We start from the raw sequence: 23,867 nt of genomic DNA on the forward strand, positions 1-23,867 counted from the left end.
TGTAACACAGTAATACATGAGAAATACGTGAATGCAGTTAGTTGACCAAAGGGACAATGAACCAATCTGGTTATAAATCATCCTCATTCCCCTGCCTTATGTAAATAATTAAAGTAGATAAAAGAAAAATACAAATTTCTTAAGGGCAGGAATTAATGCTGCATTTGTTGAGCAAATTAATATTTCTAGAGGGGGAACACCACTGGACAAAGTCATACTGGATAAATTTTCACATGTGTAGCTTGTGTTAGCTTCACCAATACTCCCTTTCTAGGTAAACATGAGATCTTCAGAGAGTATGTGCAATGCTAGACTCTTTGAGTAGGTCTAAGAAAGATCTCTGCTTTTAAAGAATACTACTATAAAATGCAGAACTGAAATGAGGTTTAATATCTCAGGGTGGTAAACTAAGTGTATTAATTTCAGAAAAAAGAGAGGTCTACATGGGCTAAAGTGATCAAAGAAGTCAGAATGAGGATAATAACTGAGGTAATGTTGATAAACAGGAATTGATAAGACCAAGGTGAGGAGGTGAAGGTATCCTAGGCACAATCAACGATTTATTAGCATCCAGGTGACCAGAATACTAAAAATGGCACATACCTGAATCCAGCTAGGGATTATACTGAATAGGAGAAGGATATAAAGAGAAGGCTGGAGTAGATTATAAAGCGTTTCATTTTCTAGACAATGGAGAACATTAAAGATATCTGATCAAGGGGAAATGGACCAGCTTTTGGACTAGGAATGAAGAGGAGGAAGAATAAGTTGGGGTGAGGCAGAAATGTGAGCAAGAAGTTTTAACAGTACCAAATCTTATGATTACAGTGGCAAAAGAAAAGTCCATGTGTTACAACAGATAATACCTGTGTAAAAATTTCAACTCTTGCTTTCAAAAACAGGAGATGGCATCATGATGACTGTCACTGACTGGGGCAATGTTAAACAGTGCCAATCCATTGAAATTAGCATCAGGAAAGCTTACCAGTCTCCTAGAACTGCACTTCTCACACCTAGATCACCTGGAGATCTGGTTAAAATGTAAATTCTGATTCAGTAGGTATAGCATGATACTCTGTATCTTTACATTTCTAATAAGCTTCCAATACTGCTGTCCCATGGACTACATTTTGAGTAGCGAGATGCTAAAACATCTTTTAATTTCCCTTTCCAAAAGGCAGTACTGGGGAGAACGGATACATGTATATGTATGGCTGAGTCCCTTTGCTGTACACCTGAAACTATCACAACATTGTTAATTGGCTATACTCCAGTAGAAAATAAGTTTTAAAAAAACTTAAGGAAAAATATTGAATAGAAAAAACAAAACAAACAAACAAAAACCCCAAAAAGGCAGGATTTGATGAATGGTATAACTAATGCTTTAGATATGGCTAAGAAATTCCTTTTAAAGGTATTTTGTTATAATTTGCATCAACGTTTGATGGGTTTCAAAAGACATTATTTAAAAAGTCCAAGATGATTCAAGATTCAGGGTATTCTAGACATTCAGAAATATTTCCACTTGGGCAAAATCAACTTTATAATGCTGTCTATAACAGTACAATTTTGTCTTTTTTTTTTTTGAGGTTGACAAGCTAGAAGATACTATTGCTACTAATCTTGGGGGCTGAAATAAAAGTCCTGAAAGACAACGCTCCATCTTTCCATAGTGCACATCAGTGGGTTTTGGTAAAACCCACTTAACTTGCCCTTACAATGCCCTTAGCACCATGCCTTAATCCTTGAAGATAAAGGTAACAATTTATTTTAAATATCCTACTGAAAAACAACTGAAGATTACAAAAATTAAATTCACACACTGTCCTTTTGTTTAAGATTTCTAGGCGAAGGGACATGCCTTTAATTAAATTTTTTTCTTTTTACCACGAACGGAAGTGTCATTTATAAAAATGCATTACTAGTGTAATATGTTACACACATATTAAGATTGGCTGACCTTAGATTCTTGGGGTGAAATTTAAGACTTCTGAAATCTCAAGTTTCATTTTTAACCAAATAAATGGTCAATAACAACCGTTTAGGTAAATGAGCTTCAATATGTATCAATGTCTAGAGAATAGAAATAGTATCTTAAAATTGGAAGGTACTGTTAAAGATCAGATCCAACTATATCATTGTAGAAGTAAGAAACTGAGGTGCAGAGGCTAAAAAGCCCGAAGTCACAGAGCTGCTAGTGGCATGTTAAAAAAAGGAAGGGGAGGAACAAATTAATTTTCATATCCATCAATGTACAACACACAACAATGTATCAACTACAACATGTAGTTGAAAGAGTTTCTGGTTCCTCTCATGACTAAGACATAGTTGATTTTATTAAGGTCTTATAAATCATTGATATCCAAGAAAGGAAGACTACAGACCAACAAAGAAAACACATGCTACCCCAAAATTCAAGAACTCCATAAAAAATGCCATCTGAATAGAGAATGACACATATACACCACATACTCAGGATGGGGCTGCGGTGGGGTGGGTAATGGGATGGGATATAAAAAACAAAGAGAAGACACTGGTAATTCTTATCTTCTCAGTAATGCTTTGAGGAAAGCTTTCACATACAGAAAAGTGGTTGAAAAAACACAACTTCCTTTACTCTCATGAATCATTTTTTAATCGGTAAAATCAGGGATTGGATTTGGAGGACTGTGAAGCTTTTAAAAATAAGAAATGTAGATAGCAGTTGGATGTGCATGTGTCATAAGCTCTGTCACAATTACAAGAAAACCAGAGAATCCTTTTTTAGCCATAAAATAGGGAATTTTGTGCTTATTACAAATGCTGTAAAATTTACTAGCACAAGTAAAAAAAAAAGTCACTGGAAAAGTTCCAAGATGTCGGAGACAATGGGTTTTAAATCACAGGCATACATTATTATGCCTAAACTGACAGATCTGCACGGCAATGCAGAAATGCAAGCAATATTCCAACATCTGCACTAGAAGGCAGAGACTAGACAAGATTCCAGAATAAAGGGCTCTTCAGCTCTTACCTGTTACCTGTGCAACAACTGCTTGGGAAATCCTCCGATTGGCAAGAAAGGCTTTGATTTCCTCTTTTATCACACTGCTGTCCCTCCTAACAAAAACAGAAGACAAGACCAACAATGTATGTTGAAGGTAGAAATCCTCATCTTTGCTAAGAAAGGTGAAGCAGAGAGGTGGGGAGAACACAGAAAGAAAGGACACAAAAATAAAGGTAAACAGACCAAGCTTGTGTGAAAATATGAAATTAAAACAAACCAAGAAACACCAAATATTCAAGTCCTAAAACATCACACCATCAGACAGACGCTTTAGTGACTGCCACAGTAGATATCAGTCTCATACCAGAGGACGGTTAATCGCATGCTGTTTATAATTCACATTAGGAACAAGGCTGCCATATGGTATATACAAAGTTTCATTACTGGGTAATGAATATATCTTACACAGACAGAAATCCTAGAAAAATAAAAAGCAACAACAACAAACAAAAATCAGTTGTGAGTAGATTGTGGTTTCGCATGTTAACGATGCAACTGCATAAATAATGTTCAGTTCATTTGAAAACCTTTGCTAAAGGAATAGAAATCATCATTCTCACAACTGCTAAATTATTAGCCATTTTAAGAAGGCTCTGCCTTTTAATTCGCCTTCTTTGTCCTGAATAACCCAAAAAAATTTTAAGCAGGATGGGTTGAATATAAAATTTTAATATAAAAGACATTAATTTCCTAGTACATGTAATATACAGAATGCTTAATACTTAAAACTACACTATATTTTGTGTCCTTGGGATTACATATTATAGACCTAATTTTTCCTTCACTAGATGCCTTATAAATTTTTACTTATTTAAAAATTCAACAAATTCTCAAAAGACTAGACATTCACTAGAATGACAATGAATGGCAAGACTTCTGTTTCTCCACCAGAACAAACAGAATACTTCAGTAAAAATTATACTTAAAGCCTTAAAGACCAATTTCTCTTTGAATGTTCAAAAGGATTACATAAATGGAATTTCATTCAAGCTCAAAAGTAACAGAAGAGTGGCAATTTATGGTCTAACACAGGGGGTCAGCAACTATGGCCCATGGACTAATCTGGCCTCCCACCTGTTTTTATACAACCTATGAGCTAAGAATAGTTTTCACAGATGAACATTCACAATCAATTTGAGGACAGGGAATACTAACTTTGAACATGAAGTAAGCAAAATATTATCCTCTCCCTACCAAAAAATTCCATTCTTCTCATTAGTAGGCCTGTATTTTAAAAATTGTATTCAATTATTAATTATTCTATATTGAATTTTGCAAATAAAAATTTGTGACCATTTGCTTTCTCTCTTGTACGTAAGTATCTATATTATATCGACTTTGCCTCTTGGCCACGAAGTCTAAAATGTTTTCCATCTAACCCTTTACAGAAAAAGTTTGTGAACCCCTGATCTGAGACAAAGGGATCATGACATCTTTACAAATCATTTTGTGAATGATCCACAGACTCCTTATAGGAGCTCAAGTCTCTCTACAGATTATTTGGAACAAGGAAAGAAAGTATCCTATCCCCTAAGAATCAGCTGTGATTCACTCAGAGCAGATTTGCAGTCCTTTGCTGAGGAGGAGCTGTACACTCTGTTGGTGAATTCCATGCTCCCTTTGAGGAATTCTGGAAAAGAGCAGAGAAGTGATAGTAGGGACAGCTTCCAACCTGGAGCTCCAGTCTACTCCTCATCTACTGGCTGGAAATCCTAATCAAAAAGATTCCCAAAGGAAGAAAAGAAAGAGGCCACTGCCTAATCCAATATTTGAAAATTCTCATACTGATCTAGATACTCCCTAGATTCCTTCCACAATGCTTATTTATATTTGAAATATTTCTTTGAAAAGTATCATTCTCATTTAAAAATTATGTATCTGAAAGAAAAAGGCACAAAGAAATACATTTTAATGTCAAACAAAATAACTGTCTACATTATCATATGGCTGTCAAATATCCATCAACAATCAGTAGAGCAAGATAAACTTCAGCAGTATCTATTTCAATTGGCTTATGTAAATAAAACAACCAAATCATTTGGTTTCTGATACAGATGCAAAATTATCCTGAAAAAATTTAAATAAAGCATTGCATTTCAATGTATAGACTGTCCCTCTAGGAAAATGAAAACTGAGTTTAAGATACTATCTATTAAGGTTAAATAAAAATGTGCTTCTGTGGGGAAAATGATTAAATGGTATTTTCTTGATTACTGATTTAAATTGGAATTTAAATCAATTTATTTAAAATCAATTTCACCTAGAGACTAAGTCACAAAGAGGAGATAACACACAATTATTCCAGTAGGGTTTGTGAATTATTCACAGCCCTGCAGTATGATATTACCAAGGACTGCAGCAAGACAGAAGGAACCCCAAAAAGTCTGCAAGAGAGCAGCAGTTCACTTACCCTCTCTCAGAGACTATATTTTTAGATCCTTGACAAGTTTCTAAGCACCCACAATGAGTTTTAAAAAAACCAAAAAAACCGCTTTACTCAACTGCTTTACCAGAGAGAAGCTTTTTCAAGCTGAAGAAAAACATAAAACTTAAAAGATAAGAGTGTGCTTGGGCAAGTCATTTAATAAAGTTGGTTGCATCATCTGGTAAAATGAGAACATTAATACCCCCCACCACAAGCCTTTTAAGATTTTTCTCCAAGCAGTGAAATTAAATTTAAACAAAGTTTAATATCAAATGTGTGTGTGTATATAGTATAAAAAATTTTTTAATTCTTCAATGTAAAACTTTTTGAAACTGTAAAAGCACTACATAAACAATGACTATTATTTTATAATACCCTGGAAAGAATCCCAGGAAAAGAATAAACAAACGATCTGCTCTAAGTACGTAAGACTGAAGTAAACATCTGCATTGGGTATTTTAAAGCACCATGAAAAGACTTCTATACAATTTAGATTTAGATACAAGTGTTGTGTCATTTGGTTGGTTACACTAGGTATTTTCAAAATAGTAACAGCATTTAACTTTCACTGTGTCCAGTTCTCTTATGTATTTCATAAGAGAATATTATGTATTCATAACATTTCTCTTATGTTTTATGTATTTCAAAAACTTCCATTCTACTGGGTTAAATTTGTTCTTTAAACTTTCACATATTCCCCCTCACTCATTCCACCTTCTTTAATGACCTGCCTCTCCTAATGTTGTCCACACTGTACCCTGTGAAGTCACCAATTTCCTGGTGTGAAAACTCCTTCATTGACTCCAAATCTAACTCTTTCATCTACTCCTTACTTCCTCTCTTCATCTAAAATTTGACATCTTTAAGGAGAATGAATCCACTTTTCCTCCCTTATCTTATAAAATCTCACACTTCTCATGATTTCTACTCCTCCAGCCTTATGGAATAAAAGTGAAGTGTAGGCTGATCTTTCTTTGACTCTACAGTTTATTTCCAAGATGAACTACCACTCTATTTGTATCTAACCACTCACATACACTCAGTAATGCCTCTTCGTGAAATTACCCTTTTTAAAGACATCTTAAAATAATAATAATTGCCACCTATTCAGAGAAGTTCTCCCTGATCCTCAGAGCTAAAAAAGATCTTTTCTTCCAATAACTAACTTTCCCATTTTGTTTATACTACTCACATGTGAATATATTACATGCTATTCTGTATTATAGTTGCTCCTGATCTGGTCTTATCTCTCCTACTAGCCTACAAAGTCCTTTAGCACAAAGATTGTGTCTTATTCATCATGGGGTTTGCATATAATAGAGCTTAATTTGTTCCATGAATGAACAAATCTGTAGTTGAAGATAAAAGGTTGTAAAATGGAAAACCTGATCTAGATAATTTATAAAACAGCTCTAAATTCTTAATATCAAATATGTTTAAGCTTCCCAAAACAGAATGGAAGAGAGTTATGTATACTAGCTCAAAACGGTAATACTTCCTTTTCTGGAACAAAGGCTATTAAAGACTGAATGTTTAAAAGTGGTATTGCTTTAAGAGCGTCCATATTCTCTTGGTTGATATACACTGCACATTCTGTAGGACCCTTTAAAGTAGACATCTATCTCAAAGACTTCCAGAGATGGAGCAATACCTACCAAGACAGACTATTTCACAGGTGGGAAAATATAATTACACACAAATTCTTTCACATATGAATAAAAACCTTTTCACTTTAATTTCTGCTCATGGAGATAAAGCATAATTTAGAATTTTAAAAGATAATGTTAAAACAAAAGCTATTCTATCTGTGTGAACAACATGGTAACTGATTATTATGTCTTATAGAACATAAATCCCTACCTACACAAGTAAATAAGCTATTACTAGGCATATGGATAACCAACTCAGAAGAAAGTCTCAGGATCCTAGATAACATACTAAACACTCATGACGTGGGTAGTTAGGAATAGTATCTTTTATATGACATTGTTTATTAATTCTGATTAAGCCTCATTTCGATTGTTATTTTATATATACACAATAGGACAGATACACTTTAATAGGTACACACTATTATATTAGCAGATGTACATATACACCTATATATAAACATATATATTAACAGATGCTTTTAAAAAATATTAACATGGAAAATCGGTCTTTATTCTAGCTCCTGGCTTTAAAATCCCTTCCTAAAATGTTATAGTCAACAATTTGCTGAGAATTCACATTCTAGTTTCCCTTTCATTTTTTTTAACCCTGATCAATCCAAAAATGGAAAAAGTAGCATTTACTCTCTTTCTGATTCTTAACAAGCTAATCAGGTATACAGTTACAAATTAATCAAGTTTTACAAAAAGAAAAAGCCTCCTTTGTATACCTTGAAATTATTAGGAGTTAAGTTCGTGGACCCAGTGGATTATGAAATTTGAAAGCTCTATCTTACGGCTGAGTGCTCTGGAGGTTGGGGAATGTAAGCATACAAGAGGTGAATTACATATGACACATGTAGAAAAGGAGGCAGGAAGGCATTCAGGGATCCATTCTCCCCACCTAGAGACCACCAAATCCAACCCACTGTATCACCACAGTGTTGAGTGGGCAAAGGGCAGTGTAGCCCTATGTGGACATAGGGTACTCAGAAAGATTCACTACCAAAACTTTCTCTAACATTCTACCAAATAAAAACTCATTAGGCTAGTAAGTGATTGATTTGACGTGGCAAATATCACGTGGGGGAAGAGTGGGGGTAAGTCCATTATGGCTTTCACACTTTGTCTTAAGTTACATTAACCACCATTCCTAAAATTTTACTGAAATCTACACACATGGAAAATTTATTTACAGAGGCAACAGATACCAGGGACAGACACACTGGTAATAAAGACATGGGTTAGAATTCAGCTCTACCACTTAATATTTAAGTTTTCTTGGGTCAATTACTTATTTTTTGTGAATCTCAATTTCTCTGCTCTACCTCACACACAGCATGGTTGTAATGATTAAAAGTTGAAACCAGTCATGTAATCAACTTCTCCCTCAAACCTAAGGATTGGTACTATTTGCAAACTTGAGAAAAACAAGAGGTGGGCACAAAGTTAGAGTGCAGATGTGGGTGAGGGCACAATGGCAGAGGACCACAGAGCCAGAAGGTTCAACAAGACCACTACATGAGTAGAGGACACCACAGGAGCAGTTCTAAGAAAGAAGCCGTAAAGTATCCTACCTATACAACAAGGTAGGATGTATGTAAATTAAATACTGATAACAATTATAAACACATATATATCTAATGATGACACTTGAATGTGTGTAATTGCTGGATTTAACTACAAACCCTAGTCCTGGCTAAATAGGTTTTCTGTTTATTTTGAGGACACAGTTGACCTACAACATTATGATAACCTTAGAGTTAATAGTCAATTTTTTAGATCATTATAGTCAAGTTTTAGACTCTGGACAATCTTCCAGAGACTTTTGTCCCAAATTTCTTGTTAGGCTAACACACATTTGGGAACTAACTATTGTGTTTAAAGCTCATTAAAACTGATTAACGATGGCAACAACAACAAAAATCAGGCTAGTATTCTAACAAATTTTATTGTTGATACCCACTCTACTAGCATAATTAAAAGCTAACCTTCTTACATTTTAACTACTAAAGTAACTTCTATTTGCCCAAATGGTCCTCTCTATTAATCTTGACAGTCATATAGATGTTAAATTCAAAAGGAACATCTAAACTTTGGCCAGCTGTTTAAGCAAGTGAAAACGAATTAAAAGCCAAGCTGATCTTTTATATTTCTAAGTTTCACAAAGCTTAAATAATAGGGTCCTGTAGCTGCTCTATGAAACTAGTCATTACAGGAATTAAGTTGAAATCTATTGGATTGGCCAAAAAGTTCATTCGGTTTTAAGTAAAAATAAAAGACCTTTTTCATTTCCACCAAAAACTTTATTGAACATATTCATTAACCAAACGAACTTTTTGGCTGACACAATAGATACAATAGTCCATTTAGCCCAGAATTCCCTATATGGCAGTTCCACCCTAAAAATAAATTCAGGACAGTTTGTTCAAAAGATATTTTACCTTTGTGGTACTATAGGATAGATGTTCCATATGGCAGTATTAAGTCACCATTATACTATCTTCAAGTCCTAAAGTCTTACAGAAGAACTACAACTCATAATTCTAGGTTATAATTTTATTTCACAAATTCCTGCTACGGTTTCTTTCATATATACTGTAACTAATCTACCTGCAGGCTCTCCTCCCTACTACAGTAGCGATAATCTACTGAAAACAATGCTTTTATCAACTCTCTCCTACAGACCTGTAAGAACTCCTTTAATTTCCACCAAGTTAAACATAAATTATGTGTATGGAATTCAAATATTCCCAAAATCTGTACTGCCTCTTAATATACTATTCTTATTACCATATCTAGCCAATCTGCAGTTTTTATAAGACTAATCATGTCTTGCCTTTTCTACCTGTTACCATTCCCTTAACTTTAAATAAAGCTCCTATATTTCAAAACAGAAGCTATCCTTTAAAGCTTAGCTCAAATTCCTCCATTCAATTGACATATTAAGCCCTTAACATGTGCTAAGGACAGTTCTAGATCCTGGAGACACAACAATGGAAAGCACATCAGTGCTGCCCTCTAAATGTCCCAGGTCCAGGGTGAAGCCTCTCCTAATCACCTCTGTTGAAACTGGACTTCTTTTCTCAGTGTTTCAAACTCTAAGTGTTTACACTTATTTTGTAATAGATAATATTAAATTTGTGTGTGCGTGTGTGTGTGTGTGTGTGTGTATGGCATCTATTGCTAAAATTAGAACTTTAGCTTCTTAGGGGTAGAAACCATGTCTATTTTTCTGCTTAAGAACATTGCTTTTTAAATAGATGCTCAAAATTATTTTGTTGTTTGGCATGTTGGAGGGAAAAATTAAGAGTATACATATCATGATAAAGTCAACCTATCAGAACAAGTACTTACAATGGATTTAAGGATTATAATGTGTTTGTTAGAAATTCAGAAAATTCAGATGTTAGTGATTAGAGCCATAAAGAGAAGGCTAACCTTTGCTTTGATAACAGAGAGAATGGAAAAGACTTATCAAGCAGCAAAGAGAAAGAACTTAAGTAGAGAAGAAAATTAAATGTTTTTGAATTAAAAACATAAAAATTTTAATTTTTTTCTTTATCACTAAAGGGGGAGGGGACATCACAGTTCTTATAGGTAAAGAGCTGAAATACAGCGTCATTACTCAAAATCAGTCTTAAGAATATAAACATTTGGAGGACTCTGAATAAGAAAGGAACTAACCTCATTAATTCCTCTACTTTATCATCTACATCTAGGTCCTCTTCTGAGGCTTCAAAACTGTATGACCTCTGACCCATGCTGTTTGCATGGTAGCGAGTTGGTGACATCTTTCCATTGGATGTGGATAATCGCTCGTTATTCTCCCTCCCATTCTGATTGGTAGTACAAGGCTGTGGGGAGGTATCATAACTGTTGCTAGGTGATGGGGACATTCCAGAATGCTGGGTCTGTGTGGAAGCTGTAGCTGTAGAGGAAGATGCTGGAACATTGTTGGTAGTATTCCCATATGAACTTCCTCCGTAGCTGGACCTTCTTCCAAACTTGTCGCTATGCTCTTGATCAAGACGGTCCAAAGTTTCCAAGGCATGGAGAATTTCATGTTTAGTCATTCCAGTACGTCGAAGGCGCTGAAGCAGATCTATCTGCTCTATGGTAAATCTGGGTTCATCTGTATAGTGAGACATGGTTTCCAGCAAACTAAAACAAAAAAAATTTTTTTTAAAGTTCCTTTATTTACAATATCTACCAAAGAATATATCATTATGTATTGAGAATGCACAGAAGCTAAAAGATTTCTATATCAACTTGTTTACTGAAAATGATTAACACATTATTATTATCATATTATAATAACAGGAATATTTTGTTTTATCAGCAAAACTGACCTAGGAACTCTGCGACTTCATTTACTGTAGACAAACAGTTTGGTAAGCTTAGCCCAACCAGCAAGAATATTTAAATGGAAAAGAGAGGCACACAAAAAAATTTATCAAGCACCATTTCACCCACCACTTTGCAATTTCATGAGTACTTCATCTCTGTAATGTATTCTCTCTTAATAGTTATCCCAAGAAATGGATCTTTCGTGGTTGTGGCCAAACTGAACTATTCATTTTTCTTAGGAAATTGCTTCTCCATTATGCTTCCTTTAACTAACACAAGATACTGTAGCACACCAGAAAATGTCTCAGAGTCAATAACAATATGAAGTTCAAGGGAGTTGTCAAATATCATAAAAATTCTTACTTGAATTCCTTTCTTATAAAACCTGACTTTCTTAAGATTTTTTTAAGTGGGAATTTCTTCTATTTTTATTTTTATAGTTCTAGTGCCGAATAGGTTGCATGGCATGCAGCAGGCTCTCAGTAAGTGCCTGCTGATGGAAATAAATGTCAAAGAATTTTCTCATCCTTTCCAGGTAAATTTCTGCTCTGGGCCAGTTCCCCTAAGCTGCTGGAGATCTATTTCTCTATCCCTCTATACTAAAAATTTGTTGAACATGCACTCTAGGCAGGCATTGGGCAAGAGTTTCATGTCATATAATCTCAGTTCCTGACGACAACCCTCTGTAGTTTTTCTTTTAAGTTTTATATTGATTGATTGATTGTTGAGGAAACTAAGGCCCACAATGCTTTTGTAGCTTGCAAAAAAGTCTGATTAAGACATAGAAAAGATTTAAACCTTACTGACTCCAAAAGCATGCATCATTCTGCTTTCCAATATATGGCAGGACTTACTGGAATCAAATGATATGGGACACAGGCTTTTGTCCTTTAAATCTCCAGTTTAAACCACTTAGATAAAACCTACTGATGGACTAGTGGTTCTAGTAACAGTTTTTTATATTTAAGATCTTTGCTCCATCTAGAATTTATATTTACCTAATGAGTGTGAAAGGATTTGAGCTTTATCTTTTCCCAAATGGATAGCTCATTTGTCCAATATGCTTTACTGAGTAATACATCTCTTCTCCTCTGGTCTGAAATGCCACCTTTATCATATACAAAATTTCCACAAAAATCTGTATCTACCTTTGGAGTCTCTATTCTATTGCAATGACTGCTTTGTCTTCTAAATCCTTTTAAAAATAGCAGGCGGGGCTTCCCTGGTGGCGCAGCAGTTGAGAATCCGCCTCCCAATGCAGGGGATACAGGTTCGATCCCTGGTCCGGGAAGATCCCACATGCCGCGGAGCAAATGAGCCTGTGCGCCACAACTACTGAGCCTGTGCTGTAGAGCCCACATGCCACAATTACTGAAGCCCGCGTGCCTAGAGCCCGCGCACCACAACAAAGAGTAGCCCCGCTGGCAGCAACTAGAGAGAGCCTAACGCAGCCAAAAATAAATAAATAAATAAAATTTTAAAATAAATAAAATAAGCAGGCAGAAATCTATAATTTTTATGTGAAACAGTTCTAGTTTTAGAGACAGGCTCATTAAAAATAAAAACAAACATTTTGTGGACCTAAAATAACATGCTGCAGGTCATTTGTGCCCATGGGCCACAGTATCTGCCTTATACCTATAAACATTTTCTTTTGCCCTCTTCCAATATTCATTTGTGACAAGCTATTCATCATAAAAGTCCTGTTTTCATGATTATTACATTCTTTCCTGATTGCCTAGTTTTTTTCCTTCAAGGTTTTATAATGTAAAATTTTAAACACAGAGAAAAGTTGAAATAAATTTACAGTGAATGCCCATACACTAACGATCTAGATTTTACCATTAACATTTTACTTGCTTTACTACATATCCATCCATTCCTTTATGCATCCATCCCTCTATTCATCTCATCTTTTGATGCATTTCAAAATCAGTTACAGACATCTGTACACTTCCCCCTAAATACTTCCACATGTATATCATTAATTAGAGCTCAGTATTTGTTCAGGTAGTTTTTCTCTTGAAGTAAAATTTAGATAAAATAAAATATGAAAATCTTATGTTTACCATCTATGAGTTCTGAGAAGTACATCCACCTGTGAAATTCAAACCCCTATGAAGTTACAGAATATTACCATCACCCCAGGAAGTTCCCTCATGCCCCTTCCTGGTCAGTCCCTGTCCTCTTCCCTCAGAGGCAATCACTGCTCAGATTTTTTTCCCATGACAGATTAGTTTTGTCTGTTCCAGAACCTCATCTAAATGGAACTTTTATGTACTCTTTTGTGTAAGGCTTCTGTCAGTATAAAGTTTTTGAGATTCATCTACAATGTTGTATGTATCAGCAGTTTGTTCCTTTTTATTACTGAATAGTACTTCATTGTAGGAATATACCAGAGTTTTGTTTAGCCATTCTATTTCGGACACCTGGACGGCTGCCAATTATTAGCTATTCTAAATTTTTGGCAATTACAACTGTACTCTGCTAATTTTCTTGTTAGCTTCATATACCACCCCCTCCCCCACACCCCCCATAACATACCATCAGCTAGTTGGGAGAGAGAGAAAAAAAAAAAAACTTTCAACCAGAGTAACTCATTTACTTTTTCTCCTAACTGATGTCAAAAGAACCCTGCTTATTAACACAAATGCTCTATTATTAAAATGCTATGCAGTGTTGGTAATGTTCTGTTCTATGCTAGTTACATTACATAGGTACATTAGCTGTGAACATTCACCAAGTTGTACACTACTGATTTGTACATTTTTCAGTAGGTATATTACATTCAAAATTTGTTGAAAAAGCTCTGTAAACATTTTCCTAATGGCTTATAAGAGACACTTGACACTTTAGTTTCTATCTTAACCCTCAGCCCTTGGTCCTTTCTATCAAGTGCTTAGTAACACATTAATTCTTAATCCTAGGAAGTTCTTTTTAAAAGTAGCTGCCAAGGGCTTCCCTGGTGGCGCAGTGGTTGGGGGTCCGTCTGCCGATGCGGGGGATGCAGGTTCGTGCCCTGGTCCAGGAGGATCCCGCGTGCCGCAGAGCGACTGGGCCCGTGAGCCAAGGCCGCTGGGCCTGCGCGTCCGGAGCCTGTGCTCCGCGGCGGGAGGGGCCACAGCGGTGAGAGGCCCGCGTACCGCAAAAACATAAAAAATAAACAAAATGTTAAAAGTAGCTGCCAAATCCCTTTAGTAATCCAAATAATTTACCTCTTAACTTAATGATTTGGTAAATTCAGGTTTCTGTACATTATTCTTTTCTCTTGAAAATGGAGTTGTCCAATGCTAACTTCATGCTTTGAAGGTCTTCATACTTTCAAAATTCATCATAAACTGACCTTGTTTAGATACGAGATTTCAAGGACTGTTTTATTATACAGACAAAAAAAATCAATTATGATATTTTCCTATCCCATTTATATCAGAGCAGATAGTATTCTGTATATAATTCTTCAAATGTCTCTCTGTATGGAACAGCACTCTGTATATATTAGCATAAAACTAAAATAAATTACAAGAATTTAACCTGTTAACTGAAAAGTATCCATCCTAAAGCTTATATTAGAACTACCAGAACTAAAGATTCCACAGTATCTGAAGCAATGTAATATTATGTTATTTCAGATTCCTTGACTATGGGAAACATTTTTAATCCAAAGTCATAAAAGGAGATAACAGAAGGCACCTATTATTTTGTCTGCACAGAATGCCTCATTGTTTCCAATCACATGTTCTTGGGGATGTCACTCAAAATACCCTACCTTCTGGCCAACAGCGTGGGCACACAAGGAAACCAAGCCTTGTTCTCCTCAAAATATTCAGGTTAGAGTAGAAGGAAGATGGACAGTCACTGTAACTGTGCTCAGCTGTGGGAAGATGTTAGTCTGGTATATTCCTCACCATGCAGAAGAAGCTAGTTTATAGGAAACTAAAGCAGGCATACGAAGAAATGCAGAGCAAAGGGGAAAGTTCTACAGTGTTCATATCCCTTGTTCTAGTCATTCCTAAGCCCCTACCTCATCCCTGCTCTTCTTCCCCACCAGGGGTTGAACCCGTGCCCCCTGCAGTGGAAGCGCAGAGTCTTAACCACTGGATCACCACGGAAGTCCACTCCTGCTCTTCTTGCTATATTGTTATGTAAGAGCATAAACTTCCCTTTATGCTTCACTTTGTTTAAATTAGATGTCTGTGCCTTGCACCAAGAGAGGTCCCTAATACAAAGATATACCTTAAGTAAAAAGATCTACAATTGCTAGAATAAAATGTATGACTCCTATAGAGCAGAATGATAGTGGCATAATGAGCAGGATCAAATCATGCATATGACACTGAAGGTACAATATTTTACTGAGAAAATGCCAAGATTAGAAGCTTTCTTGGATATTGAGAACAATATTCCAGTGGCATTAACATAAACAAAGGTACACATTCTGTCATTTTCAAATTTTATTTCCTATAATTCACCTAGTTTAAGTGCATAATCATGAAATTATGGCTAAAATGACCTACAAAGGTCATCTAAGTCCATGATACCAGCAATTCTTTTATAACAGAAAAAGATAACATGTAAGAACTGAATTAATTTTCCTATGTAGCAGAAGAACTGTTCACAGGATAAGGAACATCTTTTACTTCAAATTACTAATCTGAATGCAGACTCAGGCCAACAGTAATTGAAAATGATGTGAGAAGAATTTTGACACTGTAATAACACAGACAATGTCTGAAGCATAAAAGAACAATTAAATTCAGGAATTATGCCTCAGTTCATAAACTGACATTCTAAAAGACCATACTATTAGACCATAATAGTAAACGTATTTTACAATAAATTTTACCCCTACTTGGATATGTAAACCCTTCTTGGATAAGGCCCGAGGTCCAGAACATACTTTCTTAAACTAAATCCTATAATCATGAAGGTTAAAGCATTCACAAATGATTTATCTTGAAATCATATGTGCAAAAATGACACAACTACCTTACCTGTAAATCATCAACAGATAATAAGACCTTATTGGATAACACAGCATTTTCTTCAGCTTGACTGCTGTCTTTATCTTTTTATCTAGAATGACTAGGCAAAATATGGTCTAGTCATGTATTAGTTTTGTTTGTCATACATGGTATTTATTCCATGATGATTTAACACATTATTGCATCAGTCATAATATTAACCAACTAAAGATGTACTAAGGCCCTTCTTACTATTTATGGCACATTACACACACAATTATCATTACCATCAAAGGAGAGGCAGTTTTAAAGTAAGAAAATGACAAGAGTGAGAATAAGTAAGAAATGAAGATTTGCTGGGGATTGAGCTTCACAGTATGGTAAAATGATTCTATAATTCAAACCAATGGCAGAACTGACTAACGCAGAGAAGAGAGACTATGACTACAGATAATAGTATAAAAATGTTCTTTTCATAATAAAAAGATTTTGAGAAAAATAAGATTATATTCAATTTACAATCATACTTTAATAGCTATTTTTAAATTACCACTAATTAAGGTTGAAATTTTTAAATTACAGCCACCTTATACACATTTGGGAAAATAAAATCCTAGTGTTGATAAAAACATGCAAGTTTATAGAGGGAGATATAAATTAGGTGTGCAATCAGAGAACAGGAGACCATTTAGACAAAAATCATTCAACTAACACTTATTGAGTGACCCCTATGTGTCAGACCATGTACAAGGGAGAGAGGATGCAACAAGGAACAAATTAGGCAAAAATTCCCGGCCTCACGATGCTTAATTACATTCTAATGGCTATAGAAAATAGCCATTAACAAATAAATTGTACTTTTTAAAAAAGGGAAACTCAGGCCCAAAGCAAACACAGTGTCTTCCCTTTCCCAAGGACACAGCTACTTAGCAGCAACTCAGGCTACAGTTCACACCACCTGGCCTATTCCAGAGACTTTTAGATATATGATAAAGCCAATGAGAGAAGAAAAAAGTTTAACAGAAAACCTAAATAACAAGGAAAATCTATCTTAATGTCTACTTACTGGATTATAGAACTGTCAACCAAAACAGAAGGAATTTAATTGAAATATTGGTTGGACCAAATTTTAGAAAATGCTTACGCTAAAGGCACTCTGCACTAGACTCTAAAGATGTACTTAATGAGCTAATAGATACTTTATCTACTCTAGAATACTTTTATTCAGAGGCCTATTTAATATGAACTAGTGGTTACAGCTCATGTCCTAGCACAAAAAAAAAATCTCTACATAATACCACCATCCAATTTGTATTTTTTGCCAGACTCCAAAGAAAGTCTACCAGTTACATTAGCTAACAGACTTAACTACATTATTATCCCCAGTAGGTAAAGGAAATGGCTAAGGTGTTTAGTAGTTTGCATACAAAAGGCAGCATTAAGGTAGCATTCTTCCAATATTCTGCTTGTCACAAGGTATTTAATACCAGCCATCTGTTTCACAAATTTCTAGGCTATTAAGCAGTTTAAAATTATATGTAATTTTATGTTCAATTGAAAATTAATGTTAGACTTCAAACTTGAAACAGAAATGGTAAAAGAGAAAGTTGATAGATTTGAAAATTCATTCCTTACCACATAACTATGAAAAAATTCTTTCAACTCTACAAATGCCTGCTGTCATTTGTGGATCATAATCATAATGATTTTTAAATTTTACTAAAACAATTGAGAGGATGAAAATTAAGAGAAGAATTAGATACTTACACCACTGGAAAGGAACTGAGCATACTTTACATGAGGTGAATTAATATCTTTTCTAGAGATGATCAGCGTTATTTATCATTCTGTGGAATAAAGACAGAAAATTCAGAAATAGTTTTTAATCAAGTATTGAACAAAAATTTTAATTATATACTTAAGGATTAACAGTTAACATCAGATAATCATGATTTTAAAATTATTTTGTAATTCTAAAAGGAAACATCGGTTTGAAGGAAAATTTTAAAAATAGAAAAATGCTTTTGATAGCTTTCAAAATCATTCACTTGGAAAAAGTAATGAAAATCATACCCCTGAAGCTTAATCTGTTACCAGACACCACTGAGGGAAACAGATTTAAACATGCAATGGAATATATATATATACACACACTGTAGTGACATTCAAGATAACTTGTTGATAATAACATCAGTGCATTTATGTAGAATCCTATAAACAAAAAAACACACCACAGCATGATTGCAGCTAACAGTCTTAACTGTGGGGTAAATCCTGGGGTCTAGTTCCAAGTCTATTACTTATTTTACTGCTAGCCAAATCTTCAGTGACTGAATTTCTCTAAGTCTCAATCTCCGCATCTATAAAACAGGGATAATAGATAACTACTTCAAAACACTACAAGAATTTAAAACATTTTTTAAATGGTGGTGATGAAGCACTTCACAAACTATCAAGTAGCAGAGACTATTAATACCAGTTTAAAAAAGACACCAATACCCATGTCGATTCCTGAACAGAGTGTAAGTTAATAATGGAGTGAGTCTAGTACTTCTATCTTCTGATTAGCATTCTACTGCTTTATTCAGCATTCAGACACTGTGACCCCTTTCAATTCAGACATAGATCTGAACAAAAAGTGAAATCTACCATTCACAGTTTAGGAGCTAAAGATCATGTATTACTGACTGAACTTATTAGCAGTTTCAAACCATAACCTATAGAGGCAGCTATTTCCATGAACTCAAAGTTAATATTATAAATTAGACGAAAGTTAAAAATGTTGATGTCAAAAACTCTCTCATTAAAATACACATTCAGCACTGAATTATATAAAGCAAGACCAAAGTGTCTAACAGTGACTAATGATATATGTGAAATGTACAGGATAAAGTTAGAAATCTTTCATATTTCATATCCTAAATTGTAGCTTTAATGAAGTTCCTGCTGTAGTTAATTTTATTGCTGACTTAAGAAACGCCGGTCCTAAAAGGTAGATATAAAATACAAAGAAAATCTACTGAAAATATTGTTGATTACATTTCCTAGACAAAATAGCAACACCAAGCCACAAAACTGATTACTGGTCAATACACGTTTTTTCCACTCTTGCTCAAATGCAGTTAAAATATACTAAGTACTTACTTGTCCTGACATAGGCACAACGTCATAATATGAGTAAGATATGGTCCCAGCAGTGTAGAACCTTATTAAACTATGGGGAAGGGTCAAATAAAAATCACACACACACACATCCTTCTAATAAAAGGCATAATGTGATAAGTCTAAAAATTCAAGGTCTATGAGAATAACAATTTAGAAATTAATTTAGGTCACAGAGAACTGGGAAGACTTCTTCAAGTGAGATCTCAGCTGTTATCTGAAGTTTAGAATAAGACTTCCACCAAACCAAAGTGTGAAGGGAGGTTAGAATCAGTGGAGGAAAGAATCAGGGAGAAGGAACAATTAAAAGAGATTATGAAGGATGATTAGGGAATAAGCAGAAATGTGTTGCTGGCCTTTAACATGTATGTATGAGAAGACAGGTAGAAAGGGAGGACTTCCACTATCTATGGAGGGCTGGTAAATGCCTTGCAGTAATTCTGACCTATTCTGTAAGTATGCGAATGATGTTACAGCTGAATCAGACAATCTAGGAAGTAAATCACCAAAGACCCTCAGTTCACAGACGAGGAAACTGAGATTAAGACACTGATACAGACCTGTATAACTGCAAATCACTGAATTCATGTCATTTATATTTCAGATATAAATGGGCTAAAAATATTCTATAAAAATAAAATATTCTAAGAACAGAAGACCAAGCAAGCATGGTGCTATGAGTTCTCTACTCTCAGGTTCAACGTCACAGAGCCCTCCTAGCATAGGAGACAGATTTTTTTTAAACTGACAGATTAAAAATGTATATTAAAATCACACTCATTAGAATGGCTATAATGAAGACACAGAAAATAACAAGGATTGGCACAGATGTGGATAAAATAAAAGCTTTGTGTGCTGCCGATGAAAATGTGTAATGGTGGTGCCACTATGGAAAATACAATAGTATGGCAGTTCCTCAAAACAATTAAACACACATTACCATAAGATCCGCAATTCTACTTCTGGGTGTATACCCAGAAGAAGTGAAAGCAGGGACTCGAAAATATATTTGTACACCCACGTTTATAGCAGCATATTCACAAAAGCCAAAAGGTGGAAACAAACTCAAATGTCCATCAATGGATGAATGGCTAAACAAAATGTGGTACACACATAACATATAAGGGAATATTATTCAGCCTTAAAAAACAAGGAAATTCTGACATAGTAACATGGATGAACCCTGAAGGCATTACACTAAGTGAAACAAGACAGTCACAAAAGGTCAAATACTGTGTAATTCCACTTTTAAGAGGTATTTAGAGTCATCAAATTCAAATAGAAAGTAGAATGGTGCTTGAATGGGGCTGTGGAAGGGGGAGTTATTGTTTAATGGTACAAAGTTTCAGTTTGGGAAGATGAAAAAGTTCTAGAGATGGATGACAGTGATGGTTGTACAACAATGTTTACTGTGCTTAATGTCACTGAACTGTATGCTTAAAAATGGTTAAAATGGTAAATTTTATATTATGTATATTTTATTACTGCAAAAAATAGAGTATTATAATAAAAGAAAATGCACATTAAAAGGTATCAGGGATAAAAGTTCAAGGATGCTGAATCATATTTAAGCACCCAGCTATAAAAAGCAAGTAAGTTATAAAAGATAAAAAATCAGCTCCTCATTGGACTTCTAATCTGTTATACTTTAAAAAAAGAGAAAGAAAGAGTTGAATAACATTCACAGGGGACAAGGAGAAAAGAATTCCATACCAACAAAACTTACACTTTGATATATAAAAAAAATTGCAAATATGGAAGAATTGAGAGAGTATATTTTCTCAGTTACCCCAACTGAGAAAAGTAATTGAGAAAGGGTTCTAAATAAGAAAAAATAAACCAGAATAGAGACATGGTAACAGGGAAGATGATGAGAAAGGGTAATATAAGTAACGAATCTTTCAGTTTATATCATGTAATATACATTTAGATAATAACCAAATATCTAAGAATGTATAACTTACATGATAAATAAGGACTCTTGAAACAAAGGACTTTATCCCCAAAGAAATTTTAATAGATATCTATTCAAGATGTACTAAACAATCTATTCAAAATAAAAGAGTTGTAGGCAGGGGAGATGGAGGGAGGCAGAAGTAAAAGTACTCCCAAGATCTGAAAGAAGAGAACAAGGGGAAAACAGAAGAGAGGCAGAAAATAAAAGTACTCTAAAGGTCTCATCTTTTCATGGTCAAGAAGACACCTGGGAGAAAAATGTGGATCTTTTGGGGAAAATAGTATTTTATTTTGTTCTCTGCAAAAAATGCAGAGAAACATGTATCAATCGAGGTATAATTTCAAGGTCAAAAGTATTGAGTGGGGCCTTCCCTGGTGGCGCAGTGGGTAGGAATCCACCTGCCAATGCAGGGGACACAGGTTCGAGCCCTGGTCTGGGAAGATCCCACATGCTACAGAGTAACTAAGCCCGTGTGCCACAGCTACTAAGCCTGCACTCTAGAGCCCGCGAGCCACACCTACTGAGCCTGCGTGCCTAGAGCCTGTGCTCCGCAACAACAGAAGCCACTGCAGTGAGAAGCCTGTACATGGAAAGACAGAGTAGCCCCTGCTTGCTGCAACTAGAGAAAGCCCATGAGCAGCAATGAGGACCCAACGCAGCCAAATACATAAATTAATTAAATAAATTTGAGTTAAAAAAAGTATCGAGTAGGATAAAGATTATACAATTGTAAAATATACAGTTTATGACCAATATGAGTTATAAAGTTGTATATACCAAATAACACAGCAGGTAATAAAGCAAAACTTATTAGAGCTTTAATAATTTTATTTTTAAAGATACAAATACACTCACTGATGTGTATAAAATTGATGACTAATAAGGACCTGCTGTATAAAAAAATTAAAATTCAAAAATTTTTTAAAAAGATACAAATATACTGAGTTATTTCAGTATACCTTGTAGAAGAGACAAATATAGTTCGAAAAAACAAAAAACAGAAATTATATTAACAATAAACTAATTTCAGAGATACGTAATATAGAAAATTCAGGAAAAGGTACCAAAAATATTTTGTTATAAATGACGAGATGACCTAGATAATCTTTGGATCAAAGAAGAAATCAAAAGAGAAATTATGATCTACATAGTAAGCTACAACAAAAAATAGCTATGATTTAATAATCATAATAAAAACTCAGGTGACCTAGCAAAATTTGTATTCAGAAGTAAATTTATGGCCTTAATAGCTTTTAATATTTTTAAAAGGCAGAGGCGGGGGGGAACCCAGTAAATAAGAAATTAGAAAAAATACAAACTGTATCAAAATGAACTAGGAAGAAGGAACTAAGAGATACTATTTGACATTAATATAAAGTAAAGAAGTTATAAAAGCGTAAATAAGTCCAAAAGCTAGCTCTCTGAAACATGATTAAAGAATCAGAGTCTAATAAGGGGGTGAAAAAAAAAAGAGTGAGAGAGAAAACTCACGATAGTCAAAATGAAAAGAGAAATCATAAGTATAGGAGAGAATTAAGAAAATAAGACAGGGCTTCCCTGGTGGCACAGTGGTTGAGAGTCCGCCTGCCGATGCAGGGGACACAGATTCGTGCCCCAGTCTGGGAAGATCCCACATGCCGTGGAGCAGCTGGGCCTGTGAGCCACGGCCGCTGAGCCTGCGCGTCCGGAGCCTGTGCTCCACAACAGGAGAGACCACAACAGTGTGAGGCCCGCGTACTGCAAAAAAAAAAAAAAAAAAAAAGAAAAGAAAAAATAAGACAAAGCTAAGAAAATACAAATGCAATTTCTTGGCAATTCATTTGAAAACCGAAGAGAAAAATGTTTTACCAGTAAGACAGAAAATAACAAAATTGACCCAAGAGAAATGAATTGAGTAGAACCAAATAGCACAAATTAAAGGTAATTAAAAATCTACTAAAGGAGGAGGAACTAAGATGGCGGAGTAGAAGGATGTGCTCTCACTCCCTCTTGTGAGAACATGAGAATCACAACTAGCTCCTGGACAATCATCGACAGGAAAACACTGGAACTCACCAAAAAAGATACCCCACATCCAAAGACAAAGGAGAAGCCACAACGAGACGGTAGGAGGGGTGCAATCACAGTAAAATCAAATCCCATAACTGCTGGGTGGGTGACTCACAGACTGGAGAACACATACCACAGACGACAAAGACCTAGAAGAATTAAAGAACACACAACAGAGATGAACAATACAATAACTGAAATGAAAACTACGCTAGAAGGAATCAATAGCAGAATAACTGAGGCAGAAGAACAGGTAAATGACCTGGAA

General features: G+C 35.0%; 1 protein-coding gene across 10 annotated transcripts in view; it reads right to left on the reverse strand.

Annotated features, from left to right (window-relative positions):
- Positions 1-23,867, reverse strand: part of HMBOX1 (homeobox containing 1) — a 174,623-nt gene that overhangs the window by 77,673 nt on the left and 73,083 nt on the right. For all 10 annotated transcript variants that reach the window (XM_024746921.1, XM_024746924.1, XM_024746920.1 and 7 more), the window contains exons 2-4: positions 18,199-18,278; positions 10,808-11,284; positions 3,014-3,099 (exon numbers count right to left, since the gene is read on the reverse strand). In XM_024746921.1, coding sequence (XP_024602689.1) covers positions 3,014-3,099; positions 10,808-11,284; positions 18,199-18,221 — 586 coding nt within the window. In that variant the 5' untranslated portion in view covers positions 18,222-18,278. The remainder of the gene's footprint in view (positions 1-3,013; positions 3,100-10,807; positions 11,285-18,198; positions 18,279-23,867) is intronic.

The sequence above is a fragment of the Neophocaena asiaeorientalis genome, unplaced genomic scaffold (assembly GCF_003031525.2).
Source record: "Neophocaena asiaeorientalis asiaeorientalis breed wild unplaced genomic scaffold, Neophocaena_asiaeorientalis_V1.1 scaffold633, whole genome shotgun sequence".
NCBI classification, from domain to species: domain Eukaryota; kingdom Metazoa; phylum Chordata; class Mammalia; order Artiodactyla; family Phocoenidae; genus Neophocaena; species Neophocaena asiaeorientalis.